At 52.2% G+C, this 22,635-nt stretch overlaps 9 protein-coding genes across 9 annotated transcripts; 3 read left to right on the top strand and 6 right to left on the bottom strand.

Moving 5' to 3' along the window:
- Nucleotides 1-695: 695 nt before the first annotated feature.
- Nucleotides 696-1,574, top strand: N7532_010730 (uncharacterized protein; the record flags this gene model as incomplete). The annotated part of the gene is made up of 1 exon (XM_056623221.1): nt 696-1,574. One exon carries the CDS (start codon nt 696-698, stop codon nt 1,572-1,574), a length of 879 nt encoding a protein of 292 aa, XP_056470637.1.
- Nucleotides 1,575-2,310: 736 nt separating this feature from the next.
- On the bottom strand, nt 2,311-2,816 carry N7532_010729 (RNA recognition motif domain-containing protein; the record flags this gene model as incomplete). The annotated part of the gene is made up of 4 exons (XM_056623220.1): nt 2,311-2,434; nt 2,494-2,600; nt 2,665-2,737; nt 2,797-2,816. The coding sequence occupies 4 exons, from the start codon at nt 2,814-2,816 to the stop codon at nt 2,311-2,313; spliced, it is 324 nt and encodes a 107-aa protein (XP_056470636.1).
- A 784-nt stretch (nt 2,817-3,600) lies between these two features.
- Nucleotides 3,601-5,243, bottom strand: N7532_010728 (uncharacterized protein; the record flags this gene model as incomplete). The annotated part of the gene is made up of 2 exons (XM_056623219.1): nt 3,601-4,797; nt 4,869-5,243. 2 exons carry the CDS (start codon nt 5,241-5,243, stop codon nt 3,601-3,603), a joined length of 1,572 nt encoding a protein of 523 aa, XP_056470635.1.
- Nucleotides 5,244-5,548: 305 nt separating this feature from the next.
- N7532_010727 (mitochondrial 37S ribosomal protein mS37) lies at nt 5,549-5,985 on the top strand (the record flags this gene model as incomplete). The annotated part of the gene is made up of 3 exons (XM_056623218.1): nt 5,549-5,678; nt 5,737-5,816; nt 5,887-5,985. The coding sequence occupies 3 exons, from the start codon at nt 5,549-5,551 to the stop codon at nt 5,983-5,985; spliced, it is 309 nt and encodes a 102-aa protein (XP_056470634.1).
- A 231-nt stretch (nt 5,986-6,216) lies between these two features.
- N7532_010726 (cytochrome P450) lies at nt 6,217-7,909 on the bottom strand (the record flags this gene model as incomplete). Its single annotated transcript, XM_056623217.1, has 2 exons — nt 6,217-7,501; nt 7,566-7,909. Coding segments are annotated over 2 exons (1,629 nt in total), but the record flags the coding sequence as incomplete, so codon positions are not given.
- A 1,835-nt stretch (nt 7,910-9,744) lies between these two features.
- Nucleotides 9,745-10,008, bottom strand: N7532_010725 (uncharacterized protein; the record flags this gene model as incomplete). Its single annotated transcript, XM_056623216.1, has 1 exon — nt 9,745-10,008. The coding sequence occupies one exon, from the start codon at nt 10,006-10,008 to the stop codon at nt 9,745-9,747; it is 264 nt and encodes an 87-aa protein (XP_056470632.1).
- A 1,014-nt stretch (nt 10,009-11,022) lies between these two features.
- Nucleotides 11,023-13,089, top strand: N7532_010724 (uncharacterized protein; the record flags this gene model as incomplete). Its single annotated transcript, XM_056623215.1, has 8 exons — nt 11,023-11,251; nt 11,310-11,446; nt 11,502-11,584; nt 11,648-11,745; nt 11,796-11,916; nt 11,973-12,813; nt 12,864-12,969; nt 13,022-13,089. The coding sequence occupies 8 exons, from the start codon at nt 11,023-11,025 to the stop codon at nt 13,087-13,089; spliced, it is 1,683 nt and encodes a 560-aa protein (XP_056470631.1).
- A 403-nt stretch (nt 13,090-13,492) lies between these two features.
- Nucleotides 13,493-14,883, bottom strand: N7532_010723 (calcium/proton exchanger; the record flags this gene model as incomplete). The annotated part of the gene is made up of 2 exons (XM_056623214.1): nt 13,493-14,410; nt 14,488-14,883. The coding sequence occupies 2 exons, from the start codon at nt 14,881-14,883 to the stop codon at nt 13,493-13,495; spliced, it is 1,314 nt and encodes a 437-aa protein (XP_056470630.1).
- A 1,010-nt stretch (nt 14,884-15,893) lies between these two features.
- On the bottom strand, nt 15,894-22,337 carry N7532_010722 (guanine nucleotide exchange factor DCK1; the record flags this gene model as incomplete). Its single annotated transcript, XM_056623213.1, has 1 exon — nt 15,894-22,337. One exon carries the CDS (start codon nt 22,335-22,337, stop codon nt 15,894-15,896), a length of 6,444 nt encoding a protein of 2,147 aa, XP_056470629.1.
- Nucleotides 22,338-22,635: the final 298 nt, after the last annotated feature.

Raw genomic sequence — 22,635 nt, 5'->3', positions numbered from 1 at the left:
CTTATGAACCCGATTTGGCACCTTGATTGCCACGCCGGCTCGGTAAACAACAAGCCCATTTCTTCCTTGGCCGGAGATTGCAGCGGGTGTGTGGCGTATGCCCCGAGATCCAGGATATTGAGCCCTTTTCCAGGGAGTGATCGACAGGCAAGGACGAAGGGGGTGCGAATTGGTCGTGTTGGGCTTGAGGGATGAGCTGCGACAGTATTAGCTTCATCCAGATCTACAAGGGTCGCTCCAGGAAACCTAAAAGATCGAACTTACTTGTAGTATGGTCTGGAGCAGAGCAGTGCTTTTATCTTATCCATGCCTGGCGTTGGAATGGGGGGCTTTGTGGTGCGCAGGGTAGAGGAGGGACTACCCAGCCGTGCGCCTGGTTAGCCAAAGAGGAAGAGATGCCAGGAAGGTCTGGAAGCTAGCTCAATTCATAAGCCCAAAAGAGACAAAAGGGATTTCAAGTGTGCATAATGGCAAGACAGTGTGGGGAACTGCAGTCGTCTGTGTCTCGACTGAGGCGGGAGTCCAAAGGTGGCAGGCGTTTGGTGTATACTGCCCGTACTGTTCGCACCTTCCCATCGCCTCGACAGCGTGCCCGCTCAACTTTGTAGAGATCCATCCCTCCAGGGCTGTTTCCCACTGGGATCAGACAATTTTTTCCTTCGCATCTCCCTGCGTTCGCATCTCTTCCTCTTCCGATGGGAAACAAAATCTCCGCGATCAACGGTGTCAAATCCTCCGACTTCTACGCTCCCGGAAACGCAGTCAACGAGATCTGGATTGACAAGCACGAGCTCGTATCCCGTCTTCCCTTCGGCGATTCCGATCTCGGTCAAGCCAGCTGGCCTCTGCACGACTGGCCCAAGATTCCATGGCATCAGTTCATCATACCGCTGAAACGCGACCTCGAATCGGTCCAGTGTCCCTCCATGGCGAGCAACACAACGGCCTACTTCGAGTATGAGGGGGTCAATTACACGATTACGCCCCCTTTGCCCAACATCTACCTCTTTCAGGAGACAGCCAATCATCGTATTCTCAACATTTTCGTGGTTACAATTGGGATCGCTGCCCTTGAAGCGAGCTTCTTCTGTTGGTACTTGTTCCTTTACGACATAAAGGAGCTGTATCGCAGGATTGAAAGCTCTCGCAGTCTTCCTCTTGGACTTGTTGACCCAGATCTGCTACCACAAAATGTCACGAAATGGCCCTGGCGACTTGTCAAGGAGAGCTCTATGCCCTGGTGTGTCATTTCTGGTATCGTCTGTGGACTGTCGTCGATTGTTCTTGCAACGATAGAGCTCAACTTGTTGCCTGTTTGTCTCGTGTTCTTCTTTTCCCAGCTGATTTTGGTGTGCTGTTCAACACTCATCGGATCGATTTACCTGGCTCGTTCGGTGTCGCGAGCTGCTGCCAGAAAAGAGTCGGATGAAGTTGATATTGCTACAGAAATCGCAACAGCCACTACATTTATTAGATGTGCCCAGCGTTTGCTCGAGTCGATCGATATTTCCGTATTGGTGGAAAGGCTCTCCGTCCCGGAAGTCGATTCGCAGCAAACAGAGCGAAAGGCTTGACAATCGAACAAGATGACCGAATGGAACGTCCGAACGAGCTGCCAGTGGTCTATACATTTTGCGTGACATAAGCTAAGTCTGCTCTGGGCCCTGACTGATTTGTCATATCGATACTCTCTACTGCTTCAACATCTGATGTTGTCGACGCAGTGTTCTTTCTGTCTACACTCTCGAATTATTAGTGTCTTTTTCAAAACGGGAGTGCTTTTGCTTTCGTCATGACCCCAGGTTATTCCGTGTAACTCTGCATTAATTAGTCTGTCTTACCATTCTCAAACATTTCGTTGTGTCATGGGTAATAGTAGCTTTTTGATGCCGACCTGCGATAACAGTAGGATCTCGCTCTCCATGATCGGTGAACTTATAAAACGTTCCCAGAGATATGAATTAAGCAAGGTCTGTCAGCCTCGAGATTTGCCTCAGGATCACTCCGAGTTCATTGCACTCATGTATAGAGTTGTGAGCTTGCCATTGGAACCGGCACCTAGTTACGCATAGAGAAACTTTTTAAGAAAATGTGATGCAACTGCAGGGATTCACCGAACTCCGATTTTTTTTAAGTCCTGAAGACATTTATGCAATTTATTGATCTGCCAAACGGCTAGGCACATCGCCAATCCATATGAAAAACGTGTAACCCCATAACAAACTCCCGAATTGTCTTCAAAAGACATTATCCGACCACAATACTCCCCCGTCGCATGTGTCGAAGGATAAGATCCAACAACGGTGCCTATTAGCATCCACGGCCGTAACCACCGTCGCGGTAACGCTGGTGGCTCGCCGGCAGGCGGTCGCCACGGTAGTCAGGGCGGGGGCGCTCATTGGCGTGGTCGACACGAATACGGCGACCATCCAGCCTGAACAAGATCGAGTCAGATAGGTCGTTATGACAGGTGGGTGAGTCAAGGTAACTTACTCTTGGCCGTTCATAGCCTCGATGGCACGTTCGGCATCCTGTTCGTGGTAGAACTTCACGAAGCCGAAACCACGGGAACGACCGGTCTCAGGCTCCCGGACCACGTTCTACAAGTGATATGTGAATGAGTGGCACGAAACGTGCAAGGGTTGGAGTGTGATGGGTACTTACGGTCTCTTGGACCTCGCCGTAGGGCTCGAAAGCGTGGCGGAGGCTGGTCTCATCAGTGGCCCAGGCGAGACCGCTGGACAAAGTCGCGTTAGAATCCATCGAAATGACAGTAGAAACATGCTATTGCCTTACCCAACAAAGATCTTGGCCATTTTTAAGTAAATGTGGTAGATTTGATAGAGATTTTGATGGAAATCGGTAAGGAGAATGGAGGGAAGATACGAAATGGTGATCGCGAAGAGGGTTGCAGAAGGAAGAAAACAAAGTAGGAGGGCGATGGGAGAGACCTATTTTCAAAGAGGCAGGCGCGAGCAATTCAACGATGAGTGGCTTGAGTGGGCTGCCTGGGGGAGCTCAACGAGCACGTGCATCATTCACTTGCCCTAGAGTAAATGGACTACTTTTGCCGGGTTCCCACGCTTTATTACAGGCTTCTTTATTAATTTCACTGTTATGCCTAGTAACTTCGAGAAATTGTCTATTCAATCCAGCCTCTCTCGATGTGGCCGGCCCTCGAAGCGGAAACTTCCGGTATAGATATGCAGGCAATCGTACTATGTCAATTGGGCACAAGAACTTTTTTTGCTTAATGTTTGAATATTTGATTTCTCGCCCAATTACCGTCGAGGAAATTGCAGGAAAATTTCTGTCTTCTTGCATAATCACTAGTAGTCTGAACATAATAAACATACTCGAGGCTTAGATATTTGAGGAAGCTGTTGAAGCAGTAGGTGCTCTACATTAGTCAATCCAATTGCCACGAACCCACTGTGCCCTTTAAAATATCATAGAACAAACGAGCTTGGAATTTCTGAAAGATGAAATTTCGTCGAGCAATACTCCGCTAATTTGGCAGGGTTTTACTGCGAACACTAGGATATGGGTGCTTGGCAATAAATATTGTATTGCGTATGTACAGTCTATTACAATTGGTCACTACTTGTCCTTAGAGAATAAATCTCGCCACATCTCTTTCAATCCATATGCCTTCTCTTTATCTTCCTCGTAAACTCGAACGTTCTGCGCTGTTCCAAGAGACCCAAACACGCCCGCCGAGGATCCACCAGTAGTCATAGGACCACGTGCTCGCTCAGTTGCTCGTCGTCGAATCTCGTCGGCCAGCTGGGGCGCGACTTCGATGAAGCAGGCATTCAATTCCCGGTCCAGGTTTATATATGGCTTCTGCGCGGAACGAGGTGCTTGTAAATTATAGGAGCGGGCGATGGCGTTCAGATGCTTTACGGCAAGTTCGTGGTATGAGCGTTCGTTATTAAGATATGTTTGATCTCGTAGAGGAGGAAGATGCGGGATATCGTCCGGTGGGTTCTTGCCTTCCTCAGATTCGACTGCGAGTTCTGGTGCTCGGATCTTCGAGACTATTCGGCTATCGGAGTCTAGTTCAGAACCAACGGCCTCGTTGCTGGCCTTGCTGAGCGACGCTTCAAGCTTTTTCTTCCCTGAGAGACGTGCCTCAGCAGCAGCATGACCTTTTGCGCGCTTCATTTGTGCGTCTAGGGATCCGCCCTGACTCGCGATGATTCTCGCCGCATGGCGCCTCCAATCCGCACGGAGGCGCTGTCTGAATCGGCTGATCTCCATCGCAAGCTCCTGTTGCTTTTCAATCCATGGTGGGACAATCTCTTGCTTCTGGATGATCTTGTTCATGAAATATTCCGTCGTATCGATAAAAGCCGAGTTAGCGTTATGGTCTGTCTCCGTATTGACGCCCTTCCCACGCTTGATGCTGCGGAACTGGCCACGGGCAATAGCATCTTCAATTCGTTCGTTTGCAAGGGAGGACAGTCCTTGTATGGACATCGGCATGGAGTGGGCACCAGGCGTTAACTGCTCTCTCATTTCTCGGCGCATTGCCTCTCGTTCTTCTTCTGAGAACCCAGGGGCCTTGCTGAGCGCGTATGTAGATGTACGGTCCTTGGCGTCGGCGAGACGTTCCCCGGGCGAGCGTTTGGGCTTCGGAGCGGGTTTGAGGTCAACGGGTTGGGGTATCTTGTATGGCGTGCGGATTGGCTTGCTGGCGTCATCCAGCATGCGTAGAGCGGAGTCGTGAAGGGTCTCTGTTCCTGTCCATGCTTGCGCAGTAGCTGTTTCTCGAGTTCCTTGGCCTGCGCTAGCCTTGATATTTCAATATCCAAGTCAACCACTGCAACATGGTCATCGCCGCAAAGACTGATGAAAGTACTCACCGGCATATCTAGTATAGAATGAGCAGCAGCATGCTCGCTTTTAAAAGAAGCTGCCTTAACCCTCTCTTCGAGTTGCCTCTTCAGATCCTCCGAGAATCCAGCGTGCTCAATGTTGCGGCGCGCAGCCCGGCCGCCCTCCAGTATCGCATCCTCGGTCATCTTCTCCAGTCGGCGAGACATTGCTCTCTGTCCTTCCTCATCCTCTTCTCTGGGCTTGTCTTGTGTGTCATTTTCGTCTGTCTTTCTCGAGGACGAGGGCGCATTCTGGCTTCGTTGACATGCCGCTGTGAACCGCCGAGCTGCGGGAGCTGAAGCTGTCAAGGCGCAAACGGGTACCCGGCGAAACTGGGTGCCCCAAATCTGCGTCCCACTCATGACCAGCAGCTTCTTCGATTGAAATGTAATCCTCCAAATCAGACTCGACAAAAAAGCAAACACAATCATAGATCAGCTGCCAAAGAGTCGTGCTAGAAAGTGGCAAGTCCGCGGCTTCGGCGCGCGCTTAGTCATCCACCTCCGCGGAGCCAAACCCGCCAGGGATTTTGTGGTCGTCGCCAACTCGACCTCCGCCGGCGTCAACTTCCCCATCGCAGTCCACGAAGCCCGTTGCGGCATTTTACTTTCGCTTTTCTCGGTATCCTCGGTCCGCACCGCGTCGATATTGAATTTCTACCGTTGCCATGGCTCCCAAAGGCAACATTTCGACTCGGCTGAACCCGCTTCGCCTGAACACCATCAACCACCTCCGCGTTCGCCGGCCCAACCAGAATGAGCAGAACCCCTGCGTCACTGTCATGTCGTCTATGCTGAGTATGTTTGATTGGACCTTGGTGGCCCACCGATCAATTGCTAATGGATCCGTTTGCAGACTGCTGGGCTTCTCAAGGCTACAACGCCGAAGGCTGTGCTGCCCTCGAGGCACAATTGCGCAAGTGCATGGACGCACCGGTATGTTGCCGAAATATCTTGCACTCATTCTCATTCCAAGCAATTTTCTAACAGTCCGCTCTCCCTCTAGAAACCGCAAGAAAAGAAGAAGAACACCGTCAACTACCACCTGATGAGAATGTATCCCAAGGTCGTGGGCCCCCGGAAGAAGGACGGTGTCCTGGGCTAAACTGCCTTTCGATTTTCATGGACAAAATTCGGGACTACGAGCATCTTGAGAGTGATCTGCGAGCCCCGCCACCATCGTTCATTCTGGAGTTTGGGTAATTATTTGCGGCACATTTGTACAGTATATACCTATGTCGACTACGGCTACGGCAACGACATCGTCTTGAAAAGAATTGATTGTATAACTATTTTCAACTGAATCTTGGGCTCTCCGACATCATGGGTTTATTTTCTAAACGAAGAGAAACTTCAGCATCAACTTCCCTGCTCGCGGGTGGACCGTATAAGCATCAATCTCTTCGATGTCATCATCGTTGACCACCATGGTGCGGAAATTGGAATATATCGCTGCTGTGACAAGCTTCGTCTCTGGAGGAACAATCAATACCAGTTTTTTCATCAAATAACACGATTCAAGCTGACCTTGCAGTGCCAGGTTACTTCCGACACACATCCGCCCACCACTCCCGAACGCCCAGAACCACCGTCTCCGCTCTTCAAGATCGGCGACCGAGTTCTCTTCCTTCAACCATCGCTTCGGCTGCCAAGTTTCAGGATCCGGGAACACCTCTGGGTTCCGATGGAGCGAATAAGCCTGCGCATTGACTCGCGTATTGGCGGGGATATTATCATACCCTCCAAGAGAGCACGACGGAGATGGCGTGACGCGAGGTTGAATACCTGGGATCGGCGCATGGAGTCTCAGCGTCTCGGTAACGATAGCTTCTAGCAATGGCAGGCCATCGATCGCCTTCGCTGAGGGCAGCTCTGCAGATTTTGGAAACTGGATCGGAGGATCCAAGGACATCAGTTCCTCGTGCAGCTTCTCTTGTATTTCCGGGTGCTTGGACAGTTCCCAGAGCAAGTAAGTCAACCCGACAGCGCTGGTCTCAAAGCCCGCTGTGAGTTGATCGTACATCTCGCACGCGATATCATTCTGCTGCTCCACAGGGTCAGTCTTCGGGCCACCTTCCTTCGCTGCCTGCTTGTCCAAGCTCTGCTTAAGCTGCTTGTACACAATAGGCTCGACTGAGGGATCCGTCGAAGCCAGTGACTGGGCAGCCTTCCCGCACAGATCCAACGCCCACGCATCGAGCATGTCGTTGGCGACGTCGCAGTACTTTGGAATCAGGCGCAGACCCATGCATTTCATCCAACGAATCAGATTTGGCGTCTCTTGGTGGTAGAACTCGAATGGCTTGCGGCAGAGGTACATGTGGAGCCAGTGTTTGCGGAATGCATGGTCTCGTAGGTGGTTTGTGCCGTTCTGCAGGCCGAAGAGATAGCACGAGACGAAGTCCATTGTCAGGCCTTGGTTGAGATCGTGAACGTCGATTGGTTTGTTGGAGTCTACGGTCTCCTGCAGGATCGGAAGGAGACGATCATAGATGACTGCGTTGGACACCACGCGGAGGTGAGGTGAGGTCTGCAAGGTGGACTTGGAGTAGATGTTGGAGAGCATCCTCTTACGTGTGGAGTGCGGCTTAGCCCCGATCATAGTAAACATGCTAACGGTCCTATTGAATCCATCAATCCGTGTCTCCTCCGCGATACTCTTTTTAGATAAAGGGCAGAACGTACCCAAGAGACCCAAATACCCGCGGATACCACTCATGCTTCTCGAATCCACCGGTATAGACAGACTTGATACCTCCATCCACACAGTTCACCGAGATCTCCGACGGTCCCAGCCTCACAATCGGACCGTACTTCTCATGCGCCGCCTGGATCGTGCGATTATTTTGCATCCGGAATCGCCTCCATAACATCCAAGCGGGGGAGATGGGGACACTCCAGTGCGCATTGGGGATCTTCGCCAGCGGCGAGATAACGGCCGGATAAATGAGGCCCTTGTAGATAAGCACGGTCACGACGAGCAGAGCGGCCAGAGAGGCAACGGAGGTGACCATGGTTCTGATCGAGATTCTGGTCAGTCAGGGAATCCGGAGTAGATGGGACATTCCCCAGGTGAGTGCGGATTTCAAATGTTCGTTCTCGGAGTGGTTGCTTTGGTGGAGACGGATACTTTTAATGTTCCGCGGGATTGCCGAGCGCGCCGTTTAGGTAATGAACTCTCGTTCCCCGCTTGAAGCAGAGCGTCGCAGTCGGCCAAATTTCAGACAGCCGATGAGGGGAGGGCTGCTGATAGGCAAGGTGTAGTTGGAGTTGGGGAGTTTGTCGGGAATGTCTCAGCTGGAAATGTGGGGATGACATGAGGAGTAGTACCACCACACAAGATACAGCCAGCTCAACCCGAAAAGACACAATGGACCTACGCTGGGTAGAAAACGACTTTTGTGATAGTTCTTTGCTCTTTTTAATCTGATTCCGAGTCTCTTCAGACCCAGTGATGCCACTCGAGCCCATTCCTGTAGGCCAGGCCGGTTTGAGGTTCTTCTGCATCGAGAAGATACCCAAACTCACGACTGAAAGATACCTTGGATTGTACATGATAGAACTCGTCGTATCTCTCGTCCAGCGCGTCCACCAGGGTATGGACGTCACCATCAGGATGAAGCAGGTCCCATGGAAACGAATGCAAGCCCGTCCCTGGCAGGACTTGAGAACGAGAAGCAGGGCGTCCAGGAGGTTGATAAGCTTTACGAGAGGAACACCGAGAAGCTCTCGACCGTCTTTCTCTCCTTCGTTCGCATACCCGGAAGCATCACACAAGTTGTTCATCTCATAAGGGTAAGACTACAGATCGTTCACAATTAGCCAAGTTTCATCTAGAGAATATTCAAATCTCAACTTGGACATCACGTACGTTGAGGTTATAAAGCTGATGCTTGTTACTGCACCAGGCAGAGTAGTAAAGGTCATATTCACTACTATAGATGCGAGCCGCCTTGTACGTGTTATTCGTGATAGGTTTGCGGGTTGTCGGAGCCTGACATGAAAGCAAATTAATTTCATACCAACAGGAGCTGGACACAGCGAAGGATACTTACCTAGGGTGTTGTATGTTCCTTCCAGGACCGCAAGTCCCCAGAATTCAACAGTAACATGCTCGTGCAGGGGCTCTTCACTCGAATTCAACTCCTGCTTCAACGGCATAGGCGTGCCATCAAAATCAGACCGAAGCGGCGGACCAGCGATATCAAATATAGTCGGCGCAATATCGACATGAGTCGAAACAGCCAAATCTTCATAGTTCGGCAAGATCCCAGGACCGCGAATTATAAATGGAACACGGATGTCCTTTTCAAAGCCACATTCCTTCCCTGGTTGAAGACAGTGTTGTCCGATGTGATATCCATTGTCCGAGGCGAAGATGATATGTATACGTGTTTTCCAGGAGATTATTGTCTTTTAGGACTTCAATAATCTCGCCGATGAGCTCATCCACGGGCTCGAGCGCTCGCAGTCTTGAGCGGTAGAAGTGGTCATTATATTCGATGTTGCTCTGGTCCAGTTTTGGCAGGCGCTTGATCTAGTTTACGCCGCTCGGCTTTCGGTGCTTGCGTTATACATATGTCACTTTGCCCTATAAGCCTCCGGGGGACATACATCGTCGGGTTTGAAGTTCGGATTCCGCGGAATCTTCACGTCCTCAAAAAGATGCTTGTGTCTTTCCACAGAAATCGGCGCTGTCGCCTTAATATGGTTCGAACTCGTGCGAGGAATAATCGGGCTAGATTCGAGTGCGGCGCAATGGGTGTAATGGTGAGGAGGGAAGGCGCGTCTTTGCCGATTACCGAATCGCCGAATCGAGGAATTCCAGGCCTTCGATTTTAGGATATCCGTGGTATAATGTCCCTCATAACTTCGTGACGAAGTGGTTGCGGTGGAATGTTCCCTGTTGCGCCTGATGCTTGTTCAATTGAGGCATGTACGAAACCCAGTCTAGCATCAAGTCTTGGTCCGTCAGAATGAAAATGATGTTAGATCGGTCATTCTGAAGATTGTTCGGAATGTCGGTCACCAGAACTTGCTGCTGTTGTTCATCATACACTGTCGCGCGTTCTGCTTGCACAAGGCTGAGAACAATGGTTGTTTTGCCCAGAAATGATATTCCGCCCATCTTAACCCTGGATAAGGTCGGACTGTGGCACCCGATGACCACTGATTCGGGCGGGGTATGAAGGCCACAGTTATCTTTTACACTTCTACTCAACGTACTTTATATTCAAATATGGCGGGATAACTCTCTTGAAGAAGAATAATGACATTTGAAAAAAAAATAGATGAGGTGATTGGTGCTGCACCAATTTCCTTGAACACACTAAGTTCAGAGAATTCAGGGTCGGTGCTATAGAAATGGAATGTCTCTCGGCTTCCGCGGCTCTTGATCGGTTGAATCATTCCATGTCGAATGGCTGATCTGTCGAGGTCTTGATCAAGACGTTTGTCTAAAAGCACGTTATCACTTGTCGGAATGTCGCGAGCTGTAGGGCGGATCTTGGCGGATCGAGAACCCACTTCGTTCACGGCATTAACCCAGGGAAGAGCCGGAGATTTACCGTATACTGTCCGTGCACAGGGTCTAACAGATTTATAGAAATGTTTGCAGTCCATGGAGACTGAAGGATCTGCGACAATACAATCAAAAATCGAAGGCGTCAGATATTCCAATAAATTTAATAGATTATCTTATTCAAACTGAACAGAGAAAACAACATTACCACGGACTGCGTCTGACAACTTGAACCTTCGCATGGAATTAAGGGGCGCTCATAGGACTGATCCACTATCATGAGAAAAAGGCCCCTAAAATTGCACCATCCATATCTCTATTGTTTTACATGCATAAGTGCCGATCTGACAGGTTTTTCATCGGTCTTCTCTCGAAGGGCTTCTCTAGGCGAGGCCATGATGTAGACTAGACGATGCACGAGGGACGAGGTCTTGGAAATGGCCCCAGTCGAAAAATCCTTACATTTGTCGAGAATTTCGTCTCGGTCTTTCTCTTTCGTCTCGTGTTGTCTCTCTGAATCATCCGATCTTTCAGTCTCCAATCACCAATTGGTTCGATTTTTCCCATTTATCGCCGGTTGTTTATGTGATAGCCCGTCGCAAAAATCTACTATCGCAAAAGATGTCACTAGATTCCAACCCAGACGAGACTGCGCTGCTAAATTCAGATCGACAAATTGGAGAAAGCTGCGACCGGTCATACTCAACATTTAACACCAAGACTGCTGTAGACTCAGAGACACAGATATATGACTCAACGGATCGAGAAGAGTTAATCAGTCCCAGTACAACTTCTACATGTGGACCGTTTCTCGGCAGCGTCGCCAGCATTATTGTGGTTCTCCTACTTGGTGAGATAGAAGCCTCAATCTCTCGTTTTTTTCTTTTCTTTCTTACTAACTTCTTCAGGTGAATTCATTTCCAATGCCGACTCGACAATCGTGATGGCCGCCGCAGGCCCGATTTCATCTGGCTTTAACAAATTACAAGATGCGAGCTGGCTAGCCACGGCTTTTGCGCTGGGGAATGGAGCTGTGCAGTTGATAGTGCGTAACTCCGGAATTATGTTTTTCTCATTCATTTTCTGACCAATTTGATCAGTACGCAAAGCTCGGCATCATCTATGGCCGCAAGCCGATCCTCCTCTTGGCATACGTTCTTCTCGGGTTTGGATGCGCTATCTGGTATGTTGTGCAGATATCAAATTCAGACTTGATTCCGGATCTCTAATGATGCTGGAAATACAGCGGCGTTGCACCCTCGATGTCGATTGTCATCGTTGGACGCGTTGTTAGCGGCATGGGCGGCGCGGGTATAATGTCCATGGGCTCAATCATCATCTTAGGTATGCATCTACCTGTCCATCCCAACGAACACCTCTCACATTCATTCAAGATGTCGTTCCCAAAAGAGATGTCGCCAGCTGGCGAGCAGTCGTCAATATCTCCATGACTCTAGGTCGAAGCGTCGGCGGTCCCATCGGTGGGTGGCTGACAGATACCATCGGCTGGCGCTGGTACGACAAGCCCATTCCTCATCCTGGCTCCAACCTAACTCTTTCTCTTCAACCAGGGTCTTCCTCTCTCAAGCCCCGCTCCTCGGCATCGCCGCAATCCTCGTGGTGATCTTCCTACACCTCGAACAAAGCTCAACCACCCCAACCACCGACTCAAAACCCTCCATATGCCGAGTAGACATCCCCGGCGCAGTCCTCTTCGCCAGCAGCGTGATATCATTCACCATCCTAATCGACCGGGGCGGCAAAGCCTTCCCCTGGACCTCACAATACGCTCTCATGCTCGCAGTTTCAGGCCTCTCATTCCTCGCGACATTTGCCTACTACGAGACCTACGTCGCCCCCGAACCAATCTTCGACCTACGAATCCTCCGCCTCCCGAACGTCTCGACATGCTACCTCATCAGCGTCCTGCAGATAGCAGCACAGTCAAGCATGATGTTCACGGTCCCGCTCTATTTCCAGGTTACCGCGGGCGTCTCGACGACCGTTGCGGGGGCGCATCTCACTCCGTCTGTTGTGGGTAATGCAGTCGGCGGGTTGATTGCTGGGTGGTTCATTCGACGGACGGGTCAGTATAAACCTGTGCTTTTTATGGCTGGGCTTGTTGCGTCTGTGTCGTACTTGTTGCTCTTTTTGCGTTGGGATGCAGAGACGTCCGTTTGGGAGTCGCTGTTTATTGTTCCCAGTGGCATGGGCACTGCATTTGCGGCTGCGGCGTCTTTCGTTGCTATGTCGGTTTTTTTGAATTCTGAGGAGGCTATCATGGCGACGGGTGGATATATGCTTGTGTTTAGCATTGCCATGACTGTGGGTATTACGGCGTCCAACTCGATTTTGATGGCTGCGTTTGAGCGGTATATGCGGAGGGATCTTGGTGTTTCGAATGCAGAGGAGGTAAGTCATGTCTCGCGTCCTCACTGTTCAATTATGGCTGACATGGTTAGATTATTCGTCACTCTTTGGCAAACTTTCACTACATCACGGGGCTTGCGGGCGAGGCTCGACAAATAGTCGTGAGGAGCTATGTGGCTGGGCTCCGGTATACATACTGTAAGTTTGTCTATACCAACCATTCCGATCAGATTCCTCATTGCGTGTTTAGTGATGTCCCTCGTCCTTTCGCTGTCTGGGTCCTTCCTGGGCTTGACAATTCGCAGCCATAAAATTTAGTGCTGCTTGACTAGCGATGGATAGACAAGACATGGAAAGGCAGACCCAATGGAGACTTCCTTACTCCAGTTGCTGGGGTCTTTCCATTCAAGTTCTCTCCAAAAAAATTATGTATATAGACCATAGATTTTTTGAATATAGAAAGAAAAATGAGTCAACAGCGTGAGTTACTCCAGGAACAAAAGTGATATCAAGTTCATTCATTTTCGAATATGAACATAGAAGATTTACTCAAAACAGGGACAGTGCGCCCAGAAAAAGACACAAAGCCGACCAGCGCTATCGCAACAAAGAAAAGCCCGACAGGGCGACTAAAAGCAGACTCATGACACGCAGATGAACCAACGGAGATCAACACATACAGTTTTGCTATGTACACCATCCACCTTTCGAATTGCGGCGTTTAATTGAGCATGTTGCTCAGCATGCCCATGCCGTCACCCGCGTCATCAGGGTAGACGTAGAAGGCAAGGGCGAGGATGATGTACATGCCGAGACACATACCGCCCTCCAGGTAGTTGGACTTGCCATCCTGGATCAGGAGGGTGACGACGAGACCGGAGATGAAGAATGCCACGGTCTCGAAGGTCTGGAAGTGGAGAGTCATCTCGACACCCATGATCCAGCCCAGGATGACAAGGAAGGGGGTAACGAAGAGGGCGATCTGCAGGCTGCTGCCAATGGCAACGCCAATGGCCAGGTCCATCTTATCCTTGTAGGCGACCACGACAGCGGTGACATGCTCAGCGGCGTTGCCGACGATGGGAATCAGCACCAGACCGATGAAGGTCTTGCTCATGCCGGTCTTCTGCACGATGTCGTCAATGCTGCCAACTAGGTAATCGGCGCACATGGAGACGAGGATAGTCACGACGATGAGCGCGACGGTAGCGGCCCACGGGTTCAGTAGGCGCTCATCCTCCTCGTCCTCATCAGCGCCGGCAACCTCGGTGTCGCTACCATTGCTCTCTTCAAACAGCTGGGCATGGGAGCGGAGCTGGAAGTACAGGTACATGACGTAAAGGAGGAGTAGGATAACCGAGGTACCGTGGGACAGGATGAGGATGTTGTCCTGGGCGTTCTTGGGGGACGAGGACAGAGCTGCGTACAGGGTAGCCGGGATGATCAGCGAGGCGGAGGCGACGGCCATCAGGGAGGACATGGTCGATGCGACGGTGCTGTTGAAGCTCTGCTCGGAGAAGCGGAGACCGCCGACGAAGAAGCAGCAGCCCAGGACGAGCAGGATGTTGGAGAGGATGCTACCCAGCATACTCGCCTGAACGACCCGGATCTGGTTATCCTTCAACGCGATGATACTGACCTACATCCATCGAGTGTTAGGTTAGAATTTGGTGGGCGTTTTTCAGAGAATGGCAAGCATCCGGATTCAATTCTTACAATCAATTCGACAGCATTGCCAAAAGTGGCATTCATCAGTCCACCCAAGGCCTGGCCCATCGTTCCAGCCAATTCCTCCGTAGCAAAGCTCAGCAATGACGCCAGCGGGATGATGGCCAGGAAGTTCAGCACGAAGATCGCCGAGGAATCCCACTTCAAAGCGCCGGCGACGATGCCCAAAGGAACGAACACAAGCAACAGGTTCACATAGTCGCGGACAAGGGTCAACCATGTCAGACGCACGACGTGCATCGGCCAGCGCACCCACACCCGGGTGTCATTGGGGTGGTGGTGATGACCACGGTGGTCAATGTGAGCATGCGAGGAGTACAGGGTAGACGAGTTGCCCAGCAGAGCGGTATGCTCGCCAGGCGTCAGAGAGCCATTGCCGGACATCTTGCGATTGCCCGGACCAAAGGTGTAGCTTCGAAACTGGGAGCGAAAAGGAACGGACGCTGGGGCAGTGTCAGTTCGCGGCGAGGCGAGGGGATGTCCGGAACCAGCGACGCAACCACGCGAGCATTGAAGGTGACGGCGGAAGCGAGCGGAGGGAGCAGAGAAAGGGGAAATTAGCTCTCTAACATACACATTTTTTCCCTTTTCTCTCTTTGGCTTTTTAGCCAAGCTCTGGTAGATCGAAGAGCGGGGGGGTGTGAGGTTTCCAGCCACAGGATCCGTGGTTGACACGACGTAACCGGAGGGAGATCCTTGGTGCGGCGAGCGCAAGGACCACGCCGAAAGGGAATCTGAGACGAGCACAGCCTCGATGAGATGAGGATGGTGGGTCTGGCCACTAGGGGGTCCCTGAGTGGATGGAAGGCAGGTGAGTCGGAATGAGGACAGACGCTAGTAACACTTGAAAAGATGTGGTGACGGAGCTTGGAGGAGCTTGGACGATCTCCCCAGCAAAAGCCCCGCTTGCAGCATCGCCAGGCCATGTGATTCGCGGGCGGCACAGCCAAGAAAGCCAAGTAGTGCACTGCCACACCGATTGAACCAGCACTCTGTACTTCGCGACTTGATACTAGTAGTAATGTGTATTTAAGAGCATGCAGTCTGGCCACGCTGGTGTAGGTCTAAACATTGCTGTGCCATGTCATCACGCCGTAGTATGTCCTACATCGTATACTGCAATCTACGACATTACTAAATGAGAGCTACGCTATGTGAAGTTGAGAAGGACAAGTCAATTGGTATCTATCGCATAACACCAAATCCCAGTCTGTAAATCACAGTCGAAGCTCCAATAAAAGGTGTAAGAGGGAAAAGAGTACATCAGGTAGTAAATCACATCAAGAAGAGAAAGGAGGGAACATGAAACATGAAAGAGGCAAGGTCAAGGTGAAAGGGTCAAAGGAATGAAAAGGGGTATATCACAGGTATCCAGGGTATCCAGGAGTCCGACGCTACTCCTCCGGCAGCGCACCATTGGCTTTGAAATCCATCCGGCTGTTCTTCCGCCCAACACCCTTGAGCAAACTGAAGCGTCGGAACACCGAGTCGCGCACCCCGTGGTTCGCGGCATTGGCATTAGCAGTGGTGTTGTTGGCTGTGGCTGTGTATGACCCCCGCGGGGTCCCGTTGGTGCCGACCGTCATGTCGCGTCCCGTATGGGCACTATCGCGAGTCACCGGGCGAGAATAATCGCGCGTGGGAGGCAGAGTCGACCAACCACCACTGGACGCAGGGGCCGGTCGTTCTGAGTTGGTCGCGGCACCGCTGGCCGTTGGGCCGCGATGTTGGGATCCTGCCCGACTGCGACCGTCGTGAGATTGCGCCGTCGTGTCGCGGGAGGCGCTCCGCGACGTGCGCTTCTTCAAACCGTCATCAGCCACAGAGGGAGAGGATCCGTACTTGATCTTGTCGCCGCCGCCGAACCAGCTGCGCCGCTTGTCACCGCGCGAGTGGCTGGTTGCGCGGCTGTGGATGGTGGCTGCGTCGTCTTCACCGTCTTCCTGGTCCAGTTGGTTCTTGCTGTCGGATTGTTGGATGGTAAAGATCGAGTTGGATGCCCCATGGCCGTGGCGTCTGAAAGGATTGATGATGCTGATCCGATGGCTGACCGACTGTCGTTCAGAGCGCTTGCGAGTGTGTGACTTGCCGCGGGACGCCCGAATGAGCTCTTGCTCGGGACTGACGGACCGTTGGGCAGTCTGAGTGCGACGATGCTCCGACGAGGAAGGGGATCGACGGGCAGGTTGAGTGGGTGTGGGTGAGGAGTACTCCGGAGGCGAGGTAGAAAGTGACGCTAGTTCGGGCTCAAAGACGTCTTCGAAACGACGGAACAGCTCGGCTTGGGTCGCTTGCTGGGCAGGTCGTTGGTAGAGAGACAAGGCGTGCTTAATGGCCAAAGCGTGGTCGATGAGGGCAACAGCAAGCGCGTTCTCCATCGGATCCATTATCTCCGGTTCCTCCTCGTCCTCTACCTCGTCCTCCTCATCTTCATTTCCTTCCGCAACGTCCTGGTACTTGTCCTTTGTACCTTGGGCACCACTCAAGAAGGCGCGATACATCGAAACGCAGTTGGATGGCGACGACCTCGATTCCAGCAGCTGGTCCAAAGCTTCAGTGAGGTTGGATAGAGTGTTATCCTCACCCGAAGCAGCCCGTCGTTCCAATAGTTGCAGTTCCTGCGTCTTGCGGCAAGTCCGCTCAATGGCAGTTTGGAGAGGCGACAGGGCGATTTCCTGGACATTGATAATCTCGCTGCGGCGCAGAATATTGGGGAACGGCTCTGCCACACTAAAAATCAACTTCTCGACATACTGTTCACGCACATCAGAGCTGCTGGTGTGTCGGCGCGAGGTAGCGGAGAAGCGCGACGGCTCAGAGATCAGCAAGTGGTCACGCACGGAATGCGGGACCTTCGATCGCTGATAGACTGGGTGGGCAACGTCTCGATGAGCGCTAACACTGGTGATTTGCAGGAATTGGCCTTCGTAGTCGGGGATCTCGCCGGAAGACACGATCTGGGCTGTCGGATGCTCTCGCTGCATCCGATCCACGAAAGAAGCCATGCGCTCAGTAGGGGAGCCTTCGAAGATAAACTCCTTGTCACGGAGAGTGGCAGGAAAGCCAAGACCCTTGTAGACGACACGGAAGTATCGAGGGAACTGCTTGCCACCCTTGGCGATGAAATCGTAGATCCGGGCCATGGAGCTCTGGGCCCGAGAAAGTTTTGCAAAGTCCATAGTCGTACTTTCGTAGTGAGCAGCAAGCTCCTTGTAGCAAGCCAAAGCGGGGGCCCATGCCATGGCGTTCTCGAAATGCTGGATGACAGAGAAGTACAAGGCCTCTTTGCGCTCGAAGGCAGTCTGGGCTGGGAAAGTTGGCGTCAGGGTCTCCAGCAGCGGTCTGTTGACGTCCCATTCGTAGAGGTCGGCGTGGAATTGGAGGGCGAGACCGGCTTCGGTGAAGTTGCCAGCAGCAGCTTCGGCATCGGCCAATTCATGCACATACCGAATGAAGATATCTTCACGGCCCATATCCTTCATGTACTCCATGAGCTTCAGAGCATGTAGACTCTGGGTCGAGGTGCTGCTCTGAGAAGCAATCAGCAGATCGAGTAGCTCATCAACGGTAGAAATGAGACCCTTGACAGCGTTGAACAAGCCTTCATCAGACTCCGCATCACCTTCGAACACATCCAACAGCTCAGTGATAAAGATCTTTTGGCTAACGCTCTCGCTCATATGCTTAGACTTGAATAGCGAATCCAGACTAGAGATGATTTCCGTCTCGATGATCGAAATATCCTCGTTAAGATCCCACTCGCTGAGAATCATGGTGCGCAGGATGTGAACAGCGACATGGCGAAGGCCTTCGTGAACACTGAGGCAAAGTCCGACAATGGGCGGGACGAGGTTTGGCACGTATTGAACTTGGTAACCACCCAGCTTCTTTAGGTCAAATCGCTCCCTCTCTTCATCCGAGGTTTCCCAGCCAATTGCCTCCCAGATGGAGTGCAGAAGGTCGGCGCCTTGCTCACGAACGTCGCCGGCAATCTTCCAAACAGCTCTCCGCTTTTGCTCGGGGAATGTCTCGAGGGCAAGGGCATCGCTCGAGATGACCTTCAGCAAGGTAGCAAAAAATGCCTCCCAAAGCTTAGTGTCGAATGTGTCGGCATCATCAGGACTCGGGAGGAGCCTGTCAATCATAAGCAAGGCAAGATGTTCGAGGCCCTTGACGGCTGCGCGGTGGTTGTAGACATGAATGCTGAACCAGTTCTCGGGATAAGCCTCGCAATCCAGAATGGAGTTGTGGGCCTCCAACGCCTGGGCAATGAAGGTTGAGAGCTCCAGGTCCTTGAGATTGGGAGTCTTGGGGGTCACAATGTTGGCAATCGCAGCCATGATGGCTGACAACTCCACCAACGATTCATCAAATCTTTGCGGCGTTGTCGATGTCTTGACTTGGAATGGGAAGGATTTGCTGAAGAGAAGAGAAAGGTACTCAGTGTCTTCCACCCCCTCTGTTGAGATAGCGCAGTAAGAGGCAACGATGCTGGGCATGAAATCGTAGAGTTGAGCGTCCGGCTGGGTGAGCAACTGGGCTACAATTGCACTGCTGAGACGAACTTGGTCTCGGTACTGGTCTGAAACGCTCGCAGTAGAGCCCCAATAGGGCTTAAGCCAACCTACACAGCTGGAGATCAAGGTCTGTCGCTCCTCACCGGATGCGAAGATCTCAAACTGAGTGTAGCTCTGGATGAGCACCAGTTTGTAAAGAACAAGCATACCAGTAACGTCCTTGCATGAATCCATGAAACTCAAGGCAATCATAATCATCTCGTCCCGACCCAGGACCTTGGAAAGTTCGGGCAGCCATGAGTGGAAGTGCTGAACGATCAAGGTCTTGCTGCCCACGAGTGTCGGGGAGGAGTTTTTCATGAGATTTTCCATGGACTTGAAAATCGTATGCAAATCCCGGTTGAAGGTCGATTGCACGGTGGTGATACCGATTCCCTCTTCCTTCGCCTTCTGTTGCTCGCGAGCATTGATAATGAACTTCAACAGGTGCCGACCTACCTTGAAGGCTGCACGAAGATTCCGAGACTGGTGCATATCGGTGGCAGCGCTGAGAAGGCGCAGATAGCTTCGGATGAGGCACGGCGTAACGAATGGGAAGTTGAACTGCTCGTCGGCGTAGTGGTCCACCAGGGGGCCCAGGTTGAATCGTCGATCATGAACGATGCCAAGAACAGTAACCAAGTTGTTGAAGATTAGATCTTCATACTCCTCATTTCCAGCATTCTCGACCAAGATGCCGAAAAGCGCATCGAATACACCACGGAGCTGCTTCACAATCTCGATTTCAGGAACGAAGGGCAAGCGCTTGAGGGTGTCAAAAACCTCATCCACAGGGCGCTCCTTCCAGTTGAGCAGGCTCAAAATAATTTGATCTTGCGAGTATTCCGTGCTGCAAAGGTGTGTTTCAAGGCGCAGAGTTGCCAAAGGACCGGTCACTGCCTCGTCCTTGGCAGCTTCATTCTTGCCCAGTGCACTCCACGGCAGGCCCAGATAAGCACCCTTTCCATTCTCCATGCTAGACGTCTGCTTGTCATATGCGTGAAGGAGAAGAGAGTGACTTCCGTCTTTAATGAAGGCTTGCTGGTCCCAAAGTGGCATCCAAGCCAGGGCAAATGGGAATTCAGGTGCATCAGCAACGCTCATGATGATATGAGAGCCAGGAATTTGCTCAGTCGGGATCTTCAAACGAATAGTCTGGTTCCAAGGTGAACCACGTTCGGCAATGGTTGTGCGCCAAGCCGTATGAGATATAGGGGCTGACGAAGGGAAGACACACCGGTCGACTCGAGCTCCAGAAGCATCGCGCACCTCCAGGGTGAGCTGGAGATTGCGAAGACCAGTAAGGAATGACACAGGGATTTGACCTGCAGAAGGATGAGAGAGGAGTGCGTCAGGTGGCAGCACGGCCTGCGAGAGGGTGACGTAGATGTCAGATCTCGGTCGTGTCGGAGCCTTTGAGAACCCGATCCGCCTGGTCTGGATAACATCGTGAAGAATCGTCGGGTTCTGGCGAACAAGGTCGTCGGGATCCGTGCTTGTGAAAGGATGCAGGTGGACATGAAGTCGTGCAGCCGGACCGGTGCGTACATAACGGCCAGTCGGGCTGGGCAGGAGGTGGCGGAGGAGCTTGTCGAAGCCATCAGGGTGACCCTCGCCCTCCTCACCCTCACGGGGAGCAGACCAAATGTTCATCACCTGTTCAGTATCACGGTCTTGTCGGAGAACCGGTGATACCTCCAAGATTCCCACACCAACAGTACGGATTGCATTTGGATCCTTCGAAGATGACTGGTTATTGTTCGGTGTTTCCTTGACGCTGGACGAGCTGCTGGACGAGCGCAGGGCCCCTTGGACATTTGGCTTGTTGGGCTGGTCAAGGCTGGTTCCAGTCCTCGTTTTGGGGGCCCACATCATGCTTCGCCGTGTCCGCAAACTTCCCTTGACTGATGGCTGAACCCCTCCGGCTGTACCAGCCTTTGGAGAAGAGGGGCTATCTCTAGAAATGGACGATCTCGACGCCGGTGTGCTATCAGCTGTGGTGCGCGATTCGGATGCCCGCACGGAGGCCACCAGATATAGTTGACGTCCATTGGCAGATCCATCACCAATATCAGTGGCTGCCAGCTCGGTGAACAAGGTCTTCAACTTGTTGCTCTGGGTCAAGCTAACAAATTTATCTGGAGACGGAATATCCAGGTTATACGTCTCGGACAGCGGGTGGAATGCCCCAGCATCAGATCGTGAATAGAGCTGCATTCCGAGTGACACCGGGCCCATAGAATTGCCGGATAGTGCATTGATTTCCAATAGTAGATGGTTCAGCGCGGTACTGTCCGAGCTGACCACGGGCCGATTGTCAAGCATGCTCATCTCGGATTGCAGCTTGGCTAGTTGAATAGCGGAGTCATCGCCAGTCAACAACCGGCCTCTCTGCTCTGGATCCCGAACAATCACATCTCCACTGAGCATCTTGTTTGCTCTCACCAGCTTCCACACAGTGTCGTCTCGCAGCGCTTCCTTCTCTTTACTGGTCAACACATTATGCAACAATTGACGACGCGCGAAATCCAATTCCTGGACTATTGTCGACATTTCTTCGAGGACGTCATACTGCTGGGCAAGGAGTAGTTCATGCAAGTTCGTGGAGTGCCATTCGCGAAGGCATGAAGCGATTTCATCCACCAAAGGTTCCGTCAGAGAGGTCGGGGTCTCGTCACCAATCTTCAGCATGGGCACCGGTGCCGCAGGCTTCGGCGCATCAGGATCGCGTGGCGCAAACGCCACGGGTGTATGAGGGATCGACCCTGTGCGGTATGTATGCATCGATCGCGGACTCGCCAGATCTGGCTCATCGGTTTTGTGGATCGTGATATGCGTCGGTTTCCCCTTTTTCCCAAAGACGGCATCTGACAATTCGCCGCCATTCTGGGAATCCACCATGGAGTAGGCGGCCACACTGTTGCGAACGTACTCGGGGTCCAGGCCAGACAGCGTCAAGTGGTCCACACTCTTGCGATCGCCATTGAGCAGTGCCTTGTAGCCCTCGCCGTCGCCCAGTACTTCTCGAATCTCAACACAATTCCGCGGAAAGATTCCGGAGAAAACGCGGGCCTCCAGTGTCTGACCCTTGGTACTCGTCAACCCCGCGAGCAGCGAGGGTGGCGCCACTAGATATCCTCGACACCACTCACCATCTGAGCCTCCCTGTTCAATAATGTACAATTCATCGCCGAGTTCGAGGGGGAGGTCCGCGGGGGAGGACGGGTGGAACGGGTAGATAGCCACCGCAAAGGCGATGCGAGGCAGCGGCCGCCAGGGCATAGCTGCGGCGTGTGAAAGGATCCGGAGCGACCTCGAATCAAGACAACAGTCTCAGAGGGTATGCCAATTCCCCGCGGAATGTGGTTTGACGTTTGACGTTCCGCTCCGCTCACGGCAAGGGAGGGCGAGACTCGCGATGAGGAATGTTGGCGTGGTAAATGGCACGCGGCATGCAGAGCCGCCGTCCAGGTCGCCGGGCCCGGAGGCGAAAGAGAGGAGGAAAGGGAAAGGCGATTGAAGGTATGCGACAGCTGTGAAACGATCTAGGCGCTCGTCGTTAGGAGGAGGGTTGTTCAAA

Source organism: Penicillium argentinense (assembly GCF_028826775.1).
Source record: "Penicillium argentinense strain IBT 30761 chromosome Unknown utg000010l_segment0_segment0, whole genome shotgun sequence".
NCBI classification, from domain to species: Eukaryota; Fungi; Ascomycota; class Eurotiomycetes; order Eurotiales; family Aspergillaceae; genus Penicillium; species Penicillium argentinense.
The sequence above is the reverse complement of the archived record's forward strand: the minus strand, read 5'-3'. Positions and strand labels throughout refer to the sequence as shown.